At 47.6% G+C, this 21,455-nt stretch overlaps 1 protein-coding gene across 3 annotated transcripts in view; it reads left to right on the plus strand.

The window, feature by feature from the left end:
• Ptprg (protein tyrosine phosphatase receptor type G) overlaps positions 1-21,455 on the plus strand; it is a 695,461-nt gene that overhangs the window by 569,261 nt on the left and 104,745 nt on the right. For all 3 annotated transcript variants that reach the window (XM_028880550.2, XM_028880551.2, XM_028880552.2), the window contains one exon: positions 3,313-3,505. In XM_028880550.2, the coding sequence (XP_028736383.1) occupies positions 3,313-3,505 (193 nt within the window). The remainder of the gene's footprint in view (positions 1-3,312; positions 3,506-21,455) is intronic.

Raw genomic sequence — 21,455 nt, forward strand, 5'->3', positions numbered from 1 at the left:
GGTGCCAGCCAGTCTAGCAGAATTGGTGACCTCCAGGTTAGTGAGAAATGCCTTCTCAAAAAGTCAAGTGGAGGGTGATCAATGAAGGCTGTTTCCATCAACTGCTGGTCTCCACATTTGCCTGCACGCAGACATACATGCATACATTTATACATACACACAATACACACAAAAATAGGAAGAGCAGGTAGGATGGCCAAGACCACACCTTCGTCAGGCAGTCTCTGAGAACAGAAGTTTGGATCCAAGTATTAAGAATGAGAGCTTTCAAGATGGAAAGCAAGGCACAGGCCAGATCATCCAGAGTGGGAGATTGTGGTGGTGTGCAGCCAGAGCTGTAGCGTGAGAGAGTGTGCAATTGTTTTATTTGGGATTTATTTTTATCTTATGCGTATGAAAGTTTTGTTTGTGTTGTATGTATATGCACCACACGTGTGCCTGGTGCTCATAGAGGGCAGAAGAAGGTGCTGGATCCCCTGGAACTTGATTGTAGATGGTTGTGAGCTTGTATGTGGGTGCTGGGATCCAAACCTTGGTCTTCTGCAAAGGTAGCTGGTGTCATAACTGCTGAGTCATCTCTCCAGAGCCCCAGTATACAATGTAAAGGATCACTGTGTCACTTCTAACCAGATATGGAAGGTTCCAACAAATCGAGCGTCAAATATGCACACTGGTCGAAGGCTCAGAGAGGCGTGTCTGCCTGGTTGGTCCTGTGGTCTGGCGTTTAGACTGCCATGTCATATAGCTCCTCCTCTTCTGGGCTTTGGATGTGAAGGTCACCAGTTCTACTGCCAAAACGAAGAAGGTAGACTTTTCCCTAACCCAAGAATCAGGGAGGTTTCTGCTCTGTCACCAGTTGTGGCCATTATTGCCAAAGGGATGGACCACCGGCAATTTCCATTCCTTTTAGAGGAGTGACAGCCTTTAGCGAATGCTGCCAACCTACCTAAAGGCGTTTGATAAGCCTGCTAAGCCTGTCCGCCCGTGCGAACCCTTTTGTGTGGCTGTCAAGGGAAACTATGATCCAGTTGACAATATAATATCATTCAGGTCATGAGTTCACTCAGAACCATCACACCCTTCCCTCAAAGTCAGCCAGGCGAGTTGAGTTAATGGCAAGGAAGCATCTTGAGCTTTTAAGCCATAGCATGTCATTAAGCTGTGGGAGCAGTTTAAACGGAGGCACTTCTGTGTTTAATTCACAACCTTCCTCTTTTTACAGTTATGTGACTAATTCTTTACTGAGGCTTCAGAAGTAAACTCTTTTAGAACTAAGTGCTAGCCAAGAAGGAAGCACATATTCTAGAGAATACACAAGGCATGATGCTGTATTGCTGAGAGTATCCCAGATTCTTCTCTTTGGCTCTTCAAAGCTTAATGGCTCTCCGGCCAGACTACTCTCTTCCAGAAGACTTCCTGTCTGACTTCTATGTGACAGCCCAGTCCATGTTAAAAACAAAACAAAAAACAGACAACAACAACAAAAACCCCACCCTGAATGTGAAGAAATCCTTCCCTTTATTCAACTCACATTTCTGTGGCTTTTATTTAAGCCATTTTTATTTGGCCTTCAGTGGACATAGAGAGTAGCTGATCAGCATCTTCTACAAGGCCTTTAATCAAATTGTGCCTCCCTCACCCTTTCTTCAGGCCAAACAATTCTCGTATGGCCTTTCTATTTTCCTCACAGGATTTATTCTTCAGCTTTTAATCATTTTGATCGGTCTTTACCTGGACCATCTCTAGAGGGTCTTTGTTAATTCCTTTCATAAAATTTTAGGAAGTCATTTCCTCTGAGAAAATCAGAAACCTGTGCGTGCTCTCTCTGTCTCTGTCTCTGTCTCTGTCTCTGTCTCTGTCTCTGTCTCTGTCTCTCTCTCTCTCTCTCTCTCTCTCTCTGTGTGTGTGTGTGTGTGTGTTTGTGTGTGTATGTGTGTGTGTGTGTATGTGTGTGTCTGATTTTGGTCATCATGTCAAGCTAGTGGCATCACTGGACTGGGGGGCTTTTAACCCCTTTAATTGTTTCCAGCTCAGTGGTTCATATCTTCACAGCATCAGCAGTCTAGTGAATGATTTTACTTGGCTGGAATCACTCTAGAACTGCATCCCTTTCTCATGCAAAGTAAGGAGGCCTCAAGCTGGACATTTTCTGGGTCATTCTCTGAACTGAGTGTTGATCCAGGCCTGAAGATGACCCCCAACTCAGAATCTGCAAAAATCCAGATAGTATTGATAATTTTAAAAGTTTTTATATACTAGTATTGATGGCCAGCTCCCTAGCTCCCTGAAGCCTGCAATAGTTTCTGGCCCTCTGCTCCTCTGCCCTTTTTTTGGTGACAAGATTATCTTTGTGTTCTGATGAGAGCAGTTGTGACCAGCCAGTCAGTGCTCCATCCTCACCCACAGAAGAATGACCTTTCTTAATGACGCAGTGCTGCGGGCTACACAGAGTCCATCTTGATGGTCAGGATATGATTGTGGGGTGCTGATTTTTTTTTCTTTTTAAAAAAGTTTCATCAGTGTTCTTGTGGAAGATGTTTCTTCATAGTGATCGTGTCAGCAGCTGATCTTCTTTAAACACCTGTTGTGGTCTGGATGACCCACATAGATTCCATCTTCTCAGAACCCTACATTTATAGGCATTTCACTGATAAGGAAGCTTGCATTTTTAGAGAGCTTGAGTCATTTGTCTGTGACTAGCCAGCTATCTGGTAAGTTTAGAACTGGGCAATTGAACTTACCCACATATTTAGCACTGAGCATTGTCATGACTTGGCTGAATTTGATTTGTAGTCCATCCACAGAGGCTTGTTTATAAGAATTAAGTTACTACCATTTCTTAAGCTGTTAGTGTGGACTTTGAATGTTATATGTGGATGAAGTATTTTATCATTGGTCCTGTTGCTCAAACCTTACGAGGTAAACACTATTATGACTACCACCATTTTATGGAAGGAGAGTGTGGGGAAGCCGTGTAAGCAGGGCCTCTAGTTCATACCTAGGCAGTTTACTTCCAGGACTCATCATAAGTCTGTGCTCTTCACATAGTACTAAAAGTATTGCTGGGAAAATCTACAGAAAGCATGTGGTCTGAGAGCCCCACCCCACCTGCAGCTAAGAACAGCCCCAATTAGTGGTCAAGACAGAGATACAGCCGCTGGCTGGTGGTGGTTCTGGAAGGTAACCTACTACTCGGTAGATCAGCCTCAGCCTGGCCACTTGCCACTTTGTGTTCTGATCACCCAATATCCTTTGGATCATATAGCTTTACTCATTGAGTTTTTCTCCTCCTCTCTCTGGTTCTTTGTTCAGCTTGAGGCTTTTTATTCCATCTTCACCACGGAGCAACAAGACCACGTCAAGTCAGTAGAGTACCTGAGAAACAACTTCCGGCCACAGCAGGCTCTGAATGACAGAGTGGTGTCGAAGTCCGCTGTCCGAGATGCCTGGAACCATGACCTAGCCGACTTCTTGGACAACCCACTAGGGACAGAAGCCTCTAAAGGTAAATTTTGATTGAGTCCTCTAGCCTGGAGGAGGAAAGTTTCTCATCATAAATGATCTTAAATTATAAAGGGAATGAAGACATGGATTTGGATGCTCAGACCCATATAAAAGCCAGGCTTAGTACCATGCATCTGTAGCCTAGTTCTGGGAGTGGCTGTGGGGTACAAAGACATGTAGAATGCCCAGAGCTTATTGGCCAGCCAGTATTTCCAATCAGTGAGCTCTAGGTTCAGTGATAGACCCTGTCTCAAAAACTAATACAGAGAAAAATTGAGGGAGACACCTGATGTCAACCTTTACACACACACACACACACACACACACACACACACACACACACAGGCACAGTTCAAAGTCAGCCAAGAATTGTGACTTGTTGTTAAGAGCATATGTTTCTCAGTGAAAAGAAATTTGTCTAGACAATAAATAGGAATGATGTGTGGATAATTTTTGGTTGGATTGTTTAAAATTGCCCCCTTGACTAGCAGGAATAGATCAATCATTCTCTGTCTATTTTTATTTTATACTTCCAAACTAATAGCAATGTCTAAATGAAACTCTTAATTAATCAAACTCTTGTCTTACTTGTGTGTTTTATTGTTGTTGTTTGGTTTTTTGAGGCAGGGTCTCAGGTAGCCCAAGCTGGCCTCAAGTTTGCTATGCAGGCAGAGGTGACCTTGAACTCCTCATCTTCCCCCCTCCAGCTCCTAGGGGCTGAAATTGTAAACATGTGCCACCATGCCCTTTGGTTATGCAGTGCTGAGTATGGAACCCAAGGATTTGTGCCTGTTAGGTTGAAGTGCTCTCCACTGAGCCATGTCCCCAGGCCTGTCCTACCTTTCAGGCGTTTCTCTGTTATATCAGGAATTTTCTCTGAGCTGAAACACCAGCATCTTTGAAGTACTCAATGCAGCATTTCTGTTGACGACTTTGGTTCTGGTGTCTGCTAAGTATGTGAGCATCACTTGCTGGATCTTACCTCCATTTCTATATTCTCATGTGAACTGAATCTGAGTTCCAACCCCAGGAACCCTTGCTCTTCCTTTTAGCTTTGTTTTTGTTGTTTGTTTGTTTATAAATCACTTACAATTCTGAGTTGCTTCTTCAGAACCATGTGGAGAAGTATGTCTGACCAAAGCCCTAGTCCTGGGAGAGGTGGAAACAAATTTGGGCCTTGGTGTGATGAGGCAGCCCTCCGCAACCGAGTGCTCTCTTCCTTCGGAGTTGTGTGTTTACGTGGCGTAGGAGGAACTCACATGCTTTGTCAACAGGAAAAGCAGACTGTTCTGTGTGGTGTGCTAAGTGACAGGGAGCTTGTTCCAACAATGTCCCCACCCCCATTATTAGCACATGAGCTTTTCGGGTCCACAACACCTGTGCTTGGATAATAGTGATGAGCCTGTTTCCCAGCTCCTAACCTAAAGAGGAGCAGAAAGGAGAGAGCAGGGAAGAGCCGGACGCAGCCTGCGGCAGAGCACTTACCTAACGTCAGAGCAAGGCTCCGAGCTCAGCCCTTAGCACGAGTGTGGGCAGCAGGAGCAGGAATGAGTAGGGGTCTGGCTTGTCTGTCTGTGGTTTAGTGTAGGATACTGCTCTGGCCAGGCATGCTCGAGAAAGGCTTGAGATTCAGGTCAAGCTCATTTCCTGTCAGTAGCAGGACAATTAAGATGCTCACAAACCTATGAGATGCCTCAGGGTTGGATCGGTATTAAAAAATCCTCACTTGGGCTAACCTTTTAAACTTGGCTAAAAATAACTGGACTTGAAGGCTTTTCCCCAAGAGAATCTTGGGAAAGGAGACCTCCTTAGGGTTCTCTCTTTGTGAGAAGTCTGTGCAGAGGTCATGCAAGGGATGTGAAATCTGGATCAAGAGCAATCTGCTAGCTCAGAAATGCTGAGAACCCCACAGTAACAAAGCTCTTCCCTGGAAAGTGGGCTGAGTGGCTGAGTGAGTGACAGATGAGCTGTGCAGAAAGGATGTGTGGCATCTGTCATCTAAGAAAGTTAGAGGGTGGTGGTCTTCCTTCACTTAAGTGTCCATGTGGACAAGGCCCTCCACTGAATGTGGCCCAAGTGGTAAGTGACAGGGAGCTTGTTCCAAGAATGTCCCCACCCCCATTATTAGCACATGAGCTTTTCGGGTCCAGAAGAATGAGATTATAGACTTAAATATGGGTTGTGGACAGTCAGTTCCTCATTCTCCAAAGCTTACTGCAGATCATGTCCCTTCTTAACTCTTAAAATGTGTAATTATTAAAAGGATGTCTGCTATTTCTAGAGGGGTCATAAGGAAAGAGAGGGGAGAGGAGGGGAGGGAAGGGGGGAGGGAGAGAGAGAGGGGGAGGGAGGGAGAGAGTGGGGGAGGGAGGGAGAGAGAGGGGGAGGGAGGGAGAGAGTGGGGGAGGGAGAGAGGGGGAGGAAGAGGGGGGGAGAGAGGAAGAGAGAGAGGGGGAAGGAGGAAGAGAGAATGAGAGAACTCTAAAACCCTGTTTGGATTTTCAGCATTGTAGAAAAGTGAAATCACTCCCTTTCCTACCTGAGTGTTTGATAACTGAATTGGTATAAAACCCTTGTCGTAGGCATGGGTCTCAGTTTGTCCATGGGCTCCCTTGTCGTTGATAGACCCCAGACCCAGGGTACTACCTTCTCGAGGGGGCGCCCTAAGAACCCAGACTCCAGTCCAGTTGATACAACAGCATGAGGTTGTTATTGAAGCATCTGTACAGACGGGCAAACTCTGCTCCTAAGAGAAGAGTCGCATCTTACTGCAGCCCCATGGGGGGTTTTAAAGGAAAACCCACAAAAGCCGTAAGATTATAATTCCCATACAATTTCATTTCACAAGATCATGGTCTGATCACAGAGTGGGTACAGTCACATCCGCATGTACATTCTTCCTGAAACCTCAAGGGGGGTATCAGGGCGGGAGTGGAGTTTACACGAAGGTCACAGTGGTCCTTCCTGGAACACTTGCAATTATCCCAGTCACAGTTGAGCGCATCTCTTAACAGAATTTTTTTTACATTGTTACATTGTTACAGGGGAGGTTGAGTAATGATTGAGTCAGGTGGCTCTTGGAACTAGTTTTCTTTTTAGTTTCTCATTTCCTGGGGCTTTTGGGGGGGGTCTAAGCTTGAAGGGTTAGGGTCCTTCAGTCATAGGCGTGGGTCTGAGTCCATTGGCACCTGTGGAAACCCTTTTTGTAGGCGTGGGTCTGAGTGAGTCCATGGGCACTCTTGTCATAGGTGTGGGTCTGAGTCTATGTGGAAACTTACAGGTTCTTATATTGTAGAACAAAGCATTGGACCAGGCCACAGGGATAGTGGTGGATATGGAGGCTGTTTATTAAGGAAGGAAAAGGCACTCCTTGGAATGGAAGTGGGCTACAGAGGGAATAGCACTGAGACCCAGACGTGCTGCCCCCATTGCCTTGACCCTTTGTGTCATTTACACAGCACCCATCTCTCCCCATGCTCAGAAACGTGTCTGTCTTTGCACAGGTTCTGCTCTCCCTGTGTGACTCTGGTCGGGTGGGGGTCTCCAGGCTTCCTGCCAGCCGACTTCTTCTGTGTTAGTCTTGCTATCTCTTTATCCAACCCTCCTCTCCTGCCACATACTGACACGTTCGACAGATGAGTAGAAGACAGGTCTAAAAATGAAGTACATGTACTAGGCCACTGCATAAAGGAGAAGCGAGCATGTAAACCCCAGGTCTAGAACCTTCCTCATGGAGAAGAGGACATAGCCTCTCCTTCGGTACAGGTGGCTCTTCCCTAGCTAGTTAGTTTCTGGGAGGAGATCTGTGGCCCCCAAGACACACCCCATAGGTGCATTCAGTTTGAAGCCCAAAGCAGCATATTTTAGCACAAGAGCCCTGAATTCCCTGGAAATGCAGTGCTGCACAACTGTAGAGATACGCATGAAACGTGAGCACAGCTTGATGAATTTCCCCAACTAAATGCACCTGAGTAACAAGAACTCGGGTCAAGGAGCTATCCCTACTATCAAAGGATGGTCGCCATGCCCTTTCAGATGTGGAGTCCCCTGGTAACAACTACCAGAGAGTGGTGGTGTCCTCATGTGCTTGTGACCAGCCTCCTTAGTGCCCTACTCCCCCTGGTGTTGAGAGTGTGACATGGAGCAGTGGTTTGTTCATTCTGAAGACTATATTCCATGTGTGACTAGTCCAGAAAGTACTTACTGTATACAGGATTACACGAGCTATTTCTAAGTTCCGGTGAGAATCAAAACATCATGCTTCTTAGTGACCATATAGATACTGTCTGTCGTCTGAAGGTCAGGCCACATCCTCTACTGTTTAGTTTCACTTAGACATTGTCAGTTCCTAGAGTGACTGTATTCATTCTTTACTCTTTGGGCCACAGTGTGGGAGATATTCCTATTTATTTATTTAATCTTTGCACTCTGAGATGCTGGAGATTAAATCCAGAGCCTCGGACATGCTAAGCAAGTTCTCTACTGCTGAGCCTCACCCCAGCGCTCCAGCTCTTTTTTCTCTCCCAACTTTCACAAAAATTTAGGCAAGATTTACATGTCAGTCCCACCTCTGTGTATGTGCAGTTTGATTATTTTTAGTGGATTCATGGCTACACAACAGTCGGTGCAGCCCAGTTTTAGGACACTTCCTTCACCGTGGATGCCCACTCACTACCTGCCTGTATGTGTTCCACATGTACGCAGGTGACCATAGAGCCCAGAAAACAGAAACAATATTTAGGCTCAGGGAGTTGTTCAAGGGATATCCAATTTGCTACTCTGCCCTTTGTCTGTAAATAACTTGGACAGACTTTAGGATTTAATGGGCTGTCATTCGGTGATTCTTTAGCTCATGGAGGAGCATCCTGTGATTAAGTGCTGAATACTGGCTATTGTGAAGAAATTTGGAATGGTGATTGAAGAAAAATAACTTTGCTTCCAACAACACAAAACATATGGTTTATTAATTTAACGAAACCTGTTCAACCCACAGTGGAATCGAAGCCACTTGATCTGATAATTTGATTTGATGGCTTAATTAAAGTGACACTGTATAATGTAATAAAAACAGAGGAAATAGAGAGGACACTGGCTGCCTGCGTACCCTTAGTGTCACAGACTTGTCCCTCGGTTTGTAGAAAGTGGGTTCTGGGATGTCCTTTTCAGCAGCAACCTCGGTACCAAAGATGGCTTCCTGTTTTGGTTAAAGTGGCTGTACAGGACATATCCATAAGTAACTCGCTGATTTGAAACCAGAACACACTGAGGCAGAACATCACATTTTCCACCAAAATGAGCAAACAAAGATGTAAATGCATGATTGCTGCAGAAAGAGTTTGACATTGAAATGTTGGTTTTGTGCTATTTTTGGAGAAAATATTAATGTTGTTCTATTTTCAGTTCAATCATCTCCACATACCACATTAATGAGCTACAATTACTTTATCTTATTATCTGATAGGAATGTTTCATTCCTTTGTAGACAGCTGCTCCTCTCAGGAACGCTTCTGCAAAGTTATCTTGTTACTTCAGAAACTCTTGGGCAGGTACATGCTGAAGCAAAGCGTCTGTTCCAGGCAGGTTCGCAGCCGGCTGAGATCTAACCTGGGAGCAGATAAGAGGAAAGCAAGATACAGGCCTGGTTTAAAACACCCAGGACCAAACGGGTCCGTCCCCTCATATATGTTTGTGTAGATTGCCTTTTTTTTTTTTGCTTGACATGATGTTAGTGTTCTGCAGACATGTCATATCATCTGTTTCCTGTTGGGATAGCACAATACCCGAGACTGAGTAATTTGTTTACAAACAACAAGGCTTGTTTGGGATCTGCCCAGCTTCTGGTAAGGGACAGGAAGTACCAATGTTGGCAGCAAAGTAAGAGGGTATGCTGAGAAGAGAGGGGACAAAAACTGGTCTGCCGTCTACCGGCCAGCTTCCCTGACAACTCCTCGATTCCCCCAGGGAGCTGCATTGGTTCCTTATTGAGGGGGAGCCTCTCCCTCCTGAGTCCTCACTACCACCCTACTGTTGTGTGTCTCATTGAGGACCAGGCCTCAACATGGGTTTTGGCGGAGACAAGCCACACTCAAACTACAGCTGACATTGCCTGTTTCACTTGCTGTTTGCAACCGGGAGATTTATCTTCAATTGTATCTTCAGCTGCCTTTGAAAAGTTTACCAAGAAGATTATCTGTCCCGAGGAAGAGCTTGGTGGCGCCAGATGCTGGGCTGGCCTCTTGACACTCACATATGTTTTATTTGATTTTCAAAATGCCTTCAGCCAGGACTGACCACATACCAGTATCTGCTGTGAACATCTGGGCACTAGAAGTGAAGGTGAGCATGTTGGCTTTCATTGCCAACATGAAGGCCTAGGTTCAGATCCATAGCACCCACATAAAGGCCAGCTGCTGTGGGGTGTGTGTGTGTGTGTGTGTGTGTGTGTGTGTGTGTGTGTGTATAAAATCACTGCATAGAGAAGTAGAGGCACAGGACTCCTAGAGCTCATTGGTTGTCAGCCTCACCAAAGTCGGTGAGCTCCAGGTTCAGTGAGAGACCTTGTTTCAAAATCGTAGTTGATGAAAGAAGATAATCAGATATTGACCTCTGGCCTCCATGTGCACATATACCTCCCACCCCACCACTGCCACACACACACACACACACACACACACACACACCCTACTTACACATAGACAGACAGATATGTACACGTTTAACATTGTGAATGGAAGATAGGAAATGAGGCAAGCACAGGCCGTCATGCCCAAGTGTCACTGGTTTTATAGAAACCAGATCATGTCCTAAGAGTGGGGAGGCAGTGGGGAAGAAGTCTCCTTGAGCAGGGCAGTCCATCATTCTTCTGCTTGGTGTTGTCTGTCCTGCCAGGCTATCTTGGGTGTTCCATGTGTAGACTACCAATGCCCTGATTATGGAGTGAGCCACTGGAGGACTGGAAGGGAATCCTGAAGAGATCTAGAGGGGAAGGTGATTTGTAAAGGCCTTGGGTACAGGAAGCATCATGGAACAGTGAACAAAGAAGAAGCAAGATTAGACATAGGGCAGGGGAGATGGACCTTTGCCAAGTCAGGAACATTGCTGGGGGTGGTGATCGCATTTTCACAGCTCTGGTGCAGTGATAGGAACAGCTGTGTGAGCCTCTCACTTAGGCTGTCATGTAAAGAATGTTGGCGGGGACTTGCAGTAGAGTCCACAAGACCAGCAGAAGGCTCCATGGAATGTTCTAGGTCAGGTGACGTGATCAGGAGTTAGAAGTGTCCAGATAGGGATGGGGTGGTGTCCCAAAGGAACTGACTTCAGCATTTGGATGGAGGCTGAGTTGGGTGAGTGGTGTAGCTGCTCTTTAAGAGGAGGGAGTCTTAACAGCTAGAATCAGTGCCTTACACTTAAGTTCACAGCCAGGAGGTGATAAGACAAAGCAGAGACACAGGAGACTAAGTAAGATCTTCTTATGCCTAAATGCAACATGGTAGCAGTCAGGATTCTTAGAGAGACAGGACCGATAGAATGAATAGATAGATTAGATAGATTAGATAGATAGATAGATGGATAGATAGATGGATGGATAGATGGATGGATGGATGGATGGATGGATGGATGGATGGATGGATGGATGGATGGATGGATAGACAGATAGAGATGATTGATAGATATAGATAGATAAAAGGCTTTTATAAACCAGCTCACACAGTGTGACTGAAACAGTCCAACAGCAGCTGTCCCACACCGAGAGGCAGGCACAGCTGCTTAGTTCACACAGCTGTTTTGTCCATTCAACCATTCCAGTCTGGTGCCAAAGGCCTAGAGCAGCGGTTCTCAACCTGTGAGTCATGACCACTTAGGGAGTTGCAGACCAGATATCCTGTACACCAGCTATTTACATTATAATTCATAACAGTAGCAAAATTACAGTTATGAAGTAGCAACAAAATAATTTTACAGTTGGGGATCACAACTGTATTAAAGGTTCACAGAATTAGAATGGTTGAGAACCATTGGCCTAGAGGGTTCCTAGAGAGCCGCTGGTCCTCAGTCCATCCTGGAAACCCAGAAAAGCCTGTTCAAATACCAGCAAAGGGATCAGCAGCACCAGCACCAGCACCACTACCTCCAGCACCACCACCTCCAGCACCACCACCAATTAACTCAGCAGTGAGGAGGAAGGCCAAGGAAGTAAAGAGCTAGCGTCCTTATCCTGTATCTTTTTAGATCTGGCCACTGCCAGAAGCAGTGGTGTTCACTGTTCCCTGATGCGTTCTATACTCCTGGGCTTTCCCTCTGGATCTCTACAAGATTGCATTGCCCTTCTGATAGCTACCCCAGGACCCAGGACCTGAGTAGCCTCTATATGGAACACACAAATGTCCACATTTCAGGTGGGTCTGCCTGTATCAGTTAAGGCAGTCAAGAGAATCCTGTACAGACATGCCCACAGACCAGCTGACGTAGACAGTTCCTCAGTTACGTTTCCAATTCCGGTGATTCTGAGTTGTAACAAGATACCATTTGAAACCAACCACCACAAAGCACCTCATCATCGCCATCACGTGCTTAGTGGTTCCTGCTTGCCAGCTTGCCTTGGGCGCTCCTTGTACAAGCTACTGAGGCCCTGGTCACAGAGTCAACCCCTGGGAAGCCAGCATACCCACTTCACCTGGGACTACTTACATAAGTGGAGCCTCCCACGGTAGCCAGTGCTGTCGCAGATACACAGCCGTTCATTGTCCACTGGCTCATGGGACAGCCTAGGGCAGCGTGAGAAACCAGGCTTGGGCCAGGTCCTAAGGCTGCAGATTTGTTCTTGGATGCAGTCATCCTACCAGTCTGTGGGACAGATAATACACAGTCTGAGATACGGAACATTCTCTGCAAATAATTGTACTTTCCAGTCTGTAGGTGAGCCCAGACTCCTGTGTACATTTTATCTGTGACATGGAGCTCACATTTCAGAAATAGGGGTTATGCCTCCTGGAAGAAGTGTGAAGCCGGGCTGTTTGCAAGTGTCCAAACCTCTCTGGGGAGGTTATGGTTTCTGTGTGTGATGGTTAGTGTCAGCTTGACAGAGTATATAATCAGCTAGCAGGTGGGCCTCTGGGCATGTCTGTAGAGAATCATCTTCGTTACCTTAACTGATATGGGAAGACCCATCTTAATTTCGGACAAGACCATTCTCTGGACTTGAGGCTTAAGCTGAATAAAAAGGAGGAAGTGAGCTGAGAACATGGCATCCACTACCCTGTTTCCTGACCCTTGGTATGACGTCACTAAGTCTTCAAGCTCCAGCTACCTTGACTTCCCAGCCATGATGGATTGTACCTTAAACTGTGGGCTAAAATAAGTCCTGTCTCCCTTAAATTACCTTTATCAGAGTGTCTCATCACAACAACAGGAAGAGAAACGTAGACACCATGATCTCTGAATCCCGTTCCCTCCCCAGACCTGTCTTGCATATCACTTCCTTTGGCATCAGCTCACTGGCATGCTCCAGCCCCAGCAGGCAGCTCCTTCTGCCTCCGGACACTTGACCTCCCTCTGCACCTACCTCATTCTTCTCAGCCATCACAACTGCCTAAGGTGCCCTTCCAAGGGAAGTCTCTTGGCTGCTTTGGTCTGGCTGGTCATTTGGGAGGACACCCATACTTTTCCCTCACAGCACTTACCACTACTGACGTTTGTTTTTAGAATAGCCTGTTCTTGTACTACCCTGTGAGTACCATGATGTGGTGAGACTCTGTCTCTTGGGGAGGTGGCACTGTGATCATGGCTTATTCTTCAGTAAAGAGGATGGGTGGGTGGGTGGGTGGATGGATGGATGGATGGATGGATGGATGGGTGGGTGGGTGGGTGGATGGGTGGATGGGTGGATGGGTGGGTGGATGGTATATGCCACATCGGCATTCCCATCTATCCAGGCTAGGTTCTCTCATGGCAAGAGCATAGCCAGGCATTTATAGGATGGATCTGCATTCTTCCAAGAACCTGCAGCCAAAGAGGCTTCTTCTACCATAGACAAAATCCTCCTGAATTTTCATTTCAAAGCAGCCATGAAGAGAGGGCTTGCTTCACTGTCCCGGAGATCACCCTTGCAGCACAGAGAGGAAGAGCTTTGGCTGGCAGGTGCTGGCTGGAGTCAAGATGTTCCCAGGCACCACTGCTGTCTGAGCTCGGTTGGAAGTGTTGAGCCAATTCTGGTAGCAGGTGCCAGGGGCTGTCAGTCGTTTTCACACTTTATAAATATTACCTAATTACTTAATCCTCTCTGTCTCCAGGCAGGTGGGCAGAGCTGGAGCTTCAAGGCCAACTTAGCAATCCCTCCTACAGCTTCTTCTTCCTCCCACTCGCCGGATAAATCTTTTCTGATATTGGGCTTATTCATGTGGACACTGGGGTGCTTGTGAACAACCGTGTGGAAATGAGTAAAGGACAACAGCACCCTTCCTCCCAGAGCAGGGGACTTCCTCTTTCCTGCTAGCTAGCAGGTGCTGCTCATGAAGCATGGGGCTCCAGATTGCAGGCATCTCCTCAGAGTCAGCAGAGGACCATAGCTGGGAGACAGTGTATCTTCCTGCCCGTCGTTCCTCAGGCCTCCTTGGGGTGGTTGTGGGTGCTGTTCTTTAGCAACTGTACGAGGATGTGAGCAAGACCCCTACTTTCTCATGACCTAGCTTTAGCAACAATTTGCAAACTGCTCTCTCTCTCTCTCTCTCTCTCTCTCTCTCTCTCTCTCTCTCTCTCTCTCTCTCTCTCTCATGTCTGTGTGTGTCTGTTTTAATTCCAGTGCATTGGCTTGGGCTGAGATGCAATGTCTTGACTGTCCCATTACAGACCTCCTTATATGGTGGAGATGCTGTCAAGCTGAGCACTCTCCTGTGTTATCAAGGACCCAGAGCAATGTTTCTTGGCTAGTACGAGGAACAGCTTCTCAGAAGAGAAGAGCCTTCTCAGAGAGGCATAGGCTGGCCTCTTACAGCTGTTGCCAGCCACAGGACCTGAGCTGCTCTGAACATGTGGAACCATTTGTTAGAGGCAGCCTAGTGTCAGAGCTAGCTCAGTCTCTGTGGATAGGATTCGTCATTTAAATAGGGTTTCCTAGAACCTACTGTTCATTCCTAATCTTGTTTCTGTACAAATGATTCCTTACTTCCTAACCCTAATTTACTCAAATGAAAGCCTAGCTAATTCTGTGGGGTAATTTTTTGTCATATCTGTTGATATAGCTTTAAAAGTCAACTTGTAGGCTGTAGGACCGTTAGACAGAGCTCTCCCTTGGTTGCCAGAGGCATCTTTGGACCTTTATTCTATGTGACACATCTGTTTCTTCATGGCTGTAACATGCTCTTAGTCAGAAATATGAGGCTGAGTTTTAGCCCAATGCTGGGTGCTGAGTCTCTGACGGAGATCCTGTTGTGACTCCATGTCTGAAAGCCAGGTCCATGGGATGGAGGAAGGTTAGAGGTGCCATGTGGAAGGGTGCTCAATGAAGGTGGAGTCAGTCCACGTTGCTCTTTTGGCTTGGGGAGGTAGTGTCCCAGGGTGTGTGAAGGAGATCCAGGTTTCTACTAAGGACTCAAAGCTCGGTCATTTTTCTTTCTTTTTTTTTTTTTTAATTAAGTGTGGCTTGGAAGATGGATGGTTTTGAATACTGCCACCTCCCTTAGTGTCAAGCCAAACAATGCTTCTTCCTGTACAGGATGTGGACACCTCCCATGGCCATTAGCTCTCAGAAGAGGGACATCATGGATAAAACAGACTCCAGAATGGTAGGCGGGGCGGGGAAAGTCCAGAATGCACAGTTTTTACCCTTTGGCTCCCAGGCAGCCTGTGGGCTGAGCATGGAACAGTTCATCAGTGACGGTCCTAGTGTCTGCTGGCCTCTGGTCAGTACAGCCAACCCTAACCTTGTTTGCTGAGAAGGGGGGCTGCAGTTTGGGCTCCTGGCAGCGATGGAGGAGATGCCTTTCCATGGTGGAGGGGACGTCCCAAGGCAGCACAGGAGGGAAGATTGGAAGTGGCCGCTGGGGCTCAGCAGAACTCAGGGCCACCATACCCAGTGTTCTCCCACGGCAGGGCTAAGATAGCCACCTACCCAAACCTGACTCCTGCAGTCAGAGCAGATGAGATCTCGACACCGGGCCTTAGCAGCTTTGGGTTCTAGTCTGGCAACGTGCTTCTCCATGTGGCTTCTGCATTGCCGTGGCAGGGCCGTCACGGTCTGACCCAGCCTGACCGTCATCCCCCCAGTCACTGTTTAAATACCTGTTTGTCACTCGGGATTCAGTTCAGCCTCACTCTTTTCAGAAGGTCTCCCCACCAGCCCCCGCCCCCTACAAATCTAGATCCAGGTTCTTTTTTAAACTTTTTTATAATATTGTCAATAAAAGCATATTATTACATTCCTTAGTGCTGGGAGTATGTAATTCTTGGGCTGATGTTAGCCCTAACTCTGGCTCCCAGGTTATCCATCTGCGGAATTCAATAGGCCTCATATTAATAATTTTAGGTATGATATTATAAAATATAAATGATTATGAAAAAGCCAGGTATATACAGATAATATGAAAATATTTTTAAATTGTGGTATACTTATTGTATTAGTTACTCTGCTATTGATATGGTAAAATACCATAACCAAGGCAACTTGTAGAAGAGAGAGTTTATTTGAGCTCATCTTTCCACAGGCTTAGGGTCCATAATGGCAGGGCAGAGGCGGCAGGCAGGCACAGGGCTAGACCAGGATGCCGAGATTGCGTGGGAGTATGGTGACCTCAGGCTCTCAAAGCCTGCCCCCAGTGACATACTTCCTCCAGCAAGGCCATACCTCCTAAACCTGCCCAGACCGCACCACCAATTAGGGACCCTGAGTGGGGGTGGGGGGCGTTCTCCTTCGAACCACTACGCTTTGCTTTCTAGTGACATTTAGTTTGCAAGATTGAGCAACAAGCTGTTCATCATTAGACTCAGCCACCAATTGGTAATGTCACGCCAATTCGGTGTGCATCGCTGCAGTTTGCTGCCAGCATTTGAGATGTAAAGAAATTCAACGATGACGACATCTTAGAGACTGGTGAAGATAGCAGCATCTTTTTCATCCAAGTCTGTAGTTTCCTTAAATTCTCTCCAGCCCTTAAGGAACTTGATTTTGCAGGTTTGATTATCTTTTCCCCTGCCAGACTATGATCTCCCAAACACCAAGGCTTATGCTAGCCCATGTTCATCTTTTGAGTCAGTGAATAAGAGATTTATTAAGTCTGGGTCTCTATCACATTGGGAACATGGGGAGCTTTGTAGAGTCATAGTAGGTGTGTCACACGTCAGCCAGAACAGCACCAGTTAAGGACCGTGGGTGTTCAGGGAGTTCCACCACTTGTGTTTGCTGCTCCCCCATGATGGTTTGAAGGACCAGGACTTGTCCATCATTTCTGATGCAAGCAGAATGGCGGCTGGGCTGCCTTTGGCTTTGGGGGACTTACAGGAGTTGGAGACTGCTCTGGAGACATTCTAGAGACTTGCCCAGTATTGTTAGCGCTGGAAGAAACCACTGCTCTAAGATGGTGCCCCCACGGGACAGTGCTCCCCCTTGTAGCAGTTTGAGCCATGTCCTGACGTCTTCATCATCCTCATGTGGAGGGGATAAGAGGCGGGAGACAGGAGCAGAGAGAACCAACACTGGTGCTTTACTGCCCCTCTCCCAGGTTCAAATCAGGCTGACTGCTCCTCACTGGAGTCCTCGCACTCGGTGTCTCACGGTCTGCCTAGTGACTTGTTCTCTCTGGACTGTGGAGTCCTCAGCATGAATGGAGATGTCCCTCCCGCGCATGCCTGGAATGTCAGAGATGGGTGCCGAGCCTGTCCTCAGACAGCGTGGACTTGGCAGATGGCAGCCCTCAGTCATAGTCTTTGGAAGATGGGAATGCAAATCACATCAGAGCTATGGTCACTTTAAGTTGTCCCCCAGCCCCTGTACCTTCTTCAGAGTGGTGTGCCCTTCATGAGCTCTTGGACAGAGAGGAAAGGGAGGTGACACTATGAGGCAGCAAGATTCTAGGGCCTTGGGGGGGGGGTTGTTTTCTTTTGTTTTGAGTCTTGTGTGGTCTGCTGTGGGGACTCTTGATACAGTAAGAGACCCCTTTCCTTAGGCCAGGTCTTTGGAAAGTTCCCTGCATTTAAGGGTTCCTGGGTTGAGCAGGGGTGTAGTGGGTGGCTGTTTGAGCCTTGCCCTGAAGTACCACATCCCAGGTCTTAAGGGTCCCCCCCCCCCCCCGTGGCCACGCCCCAGGGGCATGTACCTCAAGGTCACAGGTAGGTGTCTACTACCTCACTAGGGGCAGTGCTTCAGGGCATGGCTCAAACTGCCACTTACTACACTGGGGTGGTATACCACCCCATGGGTGCATGGTATCACCCCCCTCTCCACCCTGGCATGGGCTCTAGTGCTGTGGATAGCATTATAAAACAATAAGCCTGTGCCTAAGTGCCGTGTCTGAGCAATCTGTGTCACACTGGTCCACAGTTGACCCATTGCCTCAAATGTGACACTCTGAGTGGAGGGCCCGAGAGGGGAGGTCCCCGGAGAAGCTGTTTACTCAGACAACTTAGGACACTTGGGGGTTATGCTGACTTTCATCAGAGCCCCAAAATGAGCAGGGTCAGGACAGACTTAGATTAACTTTTGGAACCACTGAGAGCATTTCCTTGACATTGATGTAAAATCAGAGGACCTCGGGTGCTCAGCTAGAAGCCTCTTCATTATTTAACGAAAGCTGGGATCATAATTAAAGGTGGTTCAGAGTAGAGGCAGGAATTCTCAGTGTTGCAAGGAGTGTCCTCCTGGAGATCTGAAAAGCAATCAGTCCCCAGTGAGCATGTCACCAGGCCCTGGGAAGGGAAGGGCTGGTGACAGGGACGCCTCACAGGGGATGTTTGTTTGGAGAGCCGGGTGTGGCACCTCCTGCATGGTTAGAAGGCTTTGATTTTATACAAAGGGATGTGCCAAAATATCCCGGTTTGTAATGGCCATCACTGAGGGAAGGAAGGATGTGGAAATTAGGCGGTTACCACTGCACTAGCTTTGAGGGTTCAGGCGGCTGAGGATGAGGGGGCCATGTAGGAGCAGTGGGGTGTGGTGGGAACTGTAGCGAACATGAACACACACACATCTAGTCTAAAGGAGACCCTTGCTCTGCTGTTCTAGCTCACCTGATTTAAACACACAGACAAGTAAATGTTAGGGGGCCTGGATGTCCAGCGGGCCTGAGGTCCGCAACTGTAGTTTATTTCCAGTGTGTCCATCACGTTCACCCCGATCCCATGAGGTTACAGTGTGCCCGTCACACTCACCCCAAGCCTATGAGGAAGCCATTACCAAAGAGTGGCCCATCATACAGATAAAGAAACAACAGGTTATCAAGAGCCCAAGTCCCACACTTTGACAGACCAGCTTTCCCGAACCCTCCCACAAACTGCACTGTTTCTGATTCCTTCCCTTCTGGGCTTGGAAGGGAGGCCGTGTGTGACACGAGGGTTTCCCAAGGGCACACACCTGCAGAACCTTAGGCACAGGCGCAAGGCTGCGCCTCTTCCTCAGCCTGGACTAGTACTTCCACTTCTGTAGACTAGGTGTGTTTCCGGAGTAGCAAACATCCCCTTGCTGAGAGGTGTGAGGTAAAGAATGTAGACGGCGTCTCTATACAAACAGAAGTCCCTGAATGTGGCTGCAGAATGAGCTGAACAGCCCTGATTTTGTAGATGGGGTCTTTCTCCACAGCGCCAAGGAGCAAAATCCTTCACAAGGATGAAATCTATGCATGTACCCAGAACCCTGGTGATCAGTGGTGTGGCCTCTTCCCTGGAGGTCCTCACAACTCAGGCAGAAGGACAGACAGGGATGTGAACAGGCGGTAAGGGATGTGAACAGGGATGTGAACTTAGGACAGGGATGTGAACAGGCGGTAAGGAAGGCCAGAGGAGCTACATGATATTGAAGGCAGACCGTCAGAAAGACTGGAGCGGTGCTGGCCAAATACAGGCGAGCGAGAGCAGGTGGAATGCTGGGCTTGGAACAGGAGACATGGCACAGGCCTGTGAAGGACCAGGGAATGGCCAGGGGTCCTCCCCGTACCATCAGCTTGCTCGCTGCTCGGGCACACGTGCATGCCAGCCCTGCTGTAGACTCAGTGTGTGGAACGTGGCCAAAGAGGCACCGGCCGCACCTCCCTCTAGTGGGGAAGGCAGATTGTTCCAGATAGTCAGTGAAGCAGCAGCGTAATTCAGGGCGAGTGCTGTGCAGGGTCTGCGCTCTGTAGCGGAGCCGCCTGTGAGCTGTGCTGAGGAGCTGAATTCAGTGCTGAGAAGACAAACGCTTTAGTTCCTTTGCATGGTGCAAACATCACCCACCACCAAGGTTTGTATAAAATAAACTGAATGTTAATATCCTTAAACAATGTAAAAGATCAAAGTTTGAGACCCACAGAAATCATACAAAACTAAAATTTAGTATCAGTGTGTAAGTTCTCACGTGCCACACTCCCACGCTCACTGCCTCTGCTCCTTTGTGCTTTGATGGCAGGAGAGACCACATGACTTGCAAAGCCAAAACTCGTTTCCTATCTGCCCTTTCGATAGATAAGAATGTCAAGCTCTCTTCTGGGTCCTTCTAGAATAGTACTCTCTCTGCAAAGGCCGCCTCCTCATCAGCCCCACCGTGTCCCCTCTGTCCAGAACCCCACTGTCTAGGAAGATAGGAAGCAAGCTTGGGAATAGAGGAAGACAAGTTCTCCCCTGGTTGCACTTCTCTCCAGCGAGGGGCTGATGTGAGGAGGGCCTCTCGTCAGCCTCTGACTCCCTCGGGCCTGGGGCAGTCTCGGGCGAGTGTGGGTCTAGGTGACCACTTACTTCGAGAAGCCTTTTCCTGGCAGGCTGTCCTAGCCCCTGAGAACTTAGCTCTGTGTTTTGTAATAGACGGGGGGATTCTATACTTTCCACTCGAAGCAGTGTCATAAACTCCGTTTATCATAGGGACAGCCTGCTAACTACAGCATTCACTGACCTGAAGACCTCATGCCTCTGTCCTTGTCACTTTGTCTGGGCTTTGGTTTATTTGTTTCTGATTCATTTTGATTTTGAGACAGGTTCTCGATGTGTTGCTTCACCTGGTCTCAGATCCAAGAGCCTCCAGCGTCAGCCTGAGGATGTCGGCATGCACCACCACACCCAGCAAATTATATGCAATCCTCTTTCACGTATGCCGAAAGAGATAGATGACCTATTAGACATTAAATCCTAGGATGCTTGTAATGGTTGTCTGTGGTTACAGTAACTTTTGGGGTGAATCTTAACTTTCTTCTTACTTTTATATACTTTATAATTAAAGAAAAACATGAATCATCCTAATCTGCATAGAAAAGAGCAGCCATTTTCATTTCAAAAAATAAGTAAGAATGATGCATCCGCATGTGGGTGCTGAGATTATTTATGTGGCTGTGACGTAACTGCTGGAGAGGTGTGCCCCGGCCAGCTCCCCAATAATCGGCACAGGGGTGAATGGGTGTGGAAGTTAGGTCATCACTGTGGACATAGAATATTCCCAGTATATACACCTGGCCTCACTGCCAATGCTAAGAAGGATGGAGGTGTGGATCTTTGCTGATTTTCCCTCCTCCCTTTTTCCTGTCTTGAGAAACAGAAGCCAAGTACGCTGGACTATTTAAAAGCAGTACCTTGTCGCCCCCTAGTGTCCTTGTTCTGTTATGTCACCTTTGGCCATCCTGGCCCTCTTCATAGTCTTTGTCTGCTCGAAAGGCAAATGCATGGTTGTGGGGAGCTACCTCTCGGGGTAGGGAGCCTTCTGCAGGGCTGTGAGAATGGTTCATCAATCCCCACTTCTTCCTGTGGAAGCCACACGAAGCCCGTCTTCCCAACAGAAACCAGGGAGC

The sequence above is a fragment of the Peromyscus leucopus genome, chromosome 9 (assembly GCF_004664715.2).
Source record: "Peromyscus leucopus breed LL Stock chromosome 9, UCI_PerLeu_2.1, whole genome shotgun sequence".
Classification (NCBI taxonomy): domain Eukaryota; kingdom Metazoa; phylum Chordata; class Mammalia; order Rodentia; family Cricetidae; genus Peromyscus; species Peromyscus leucopus.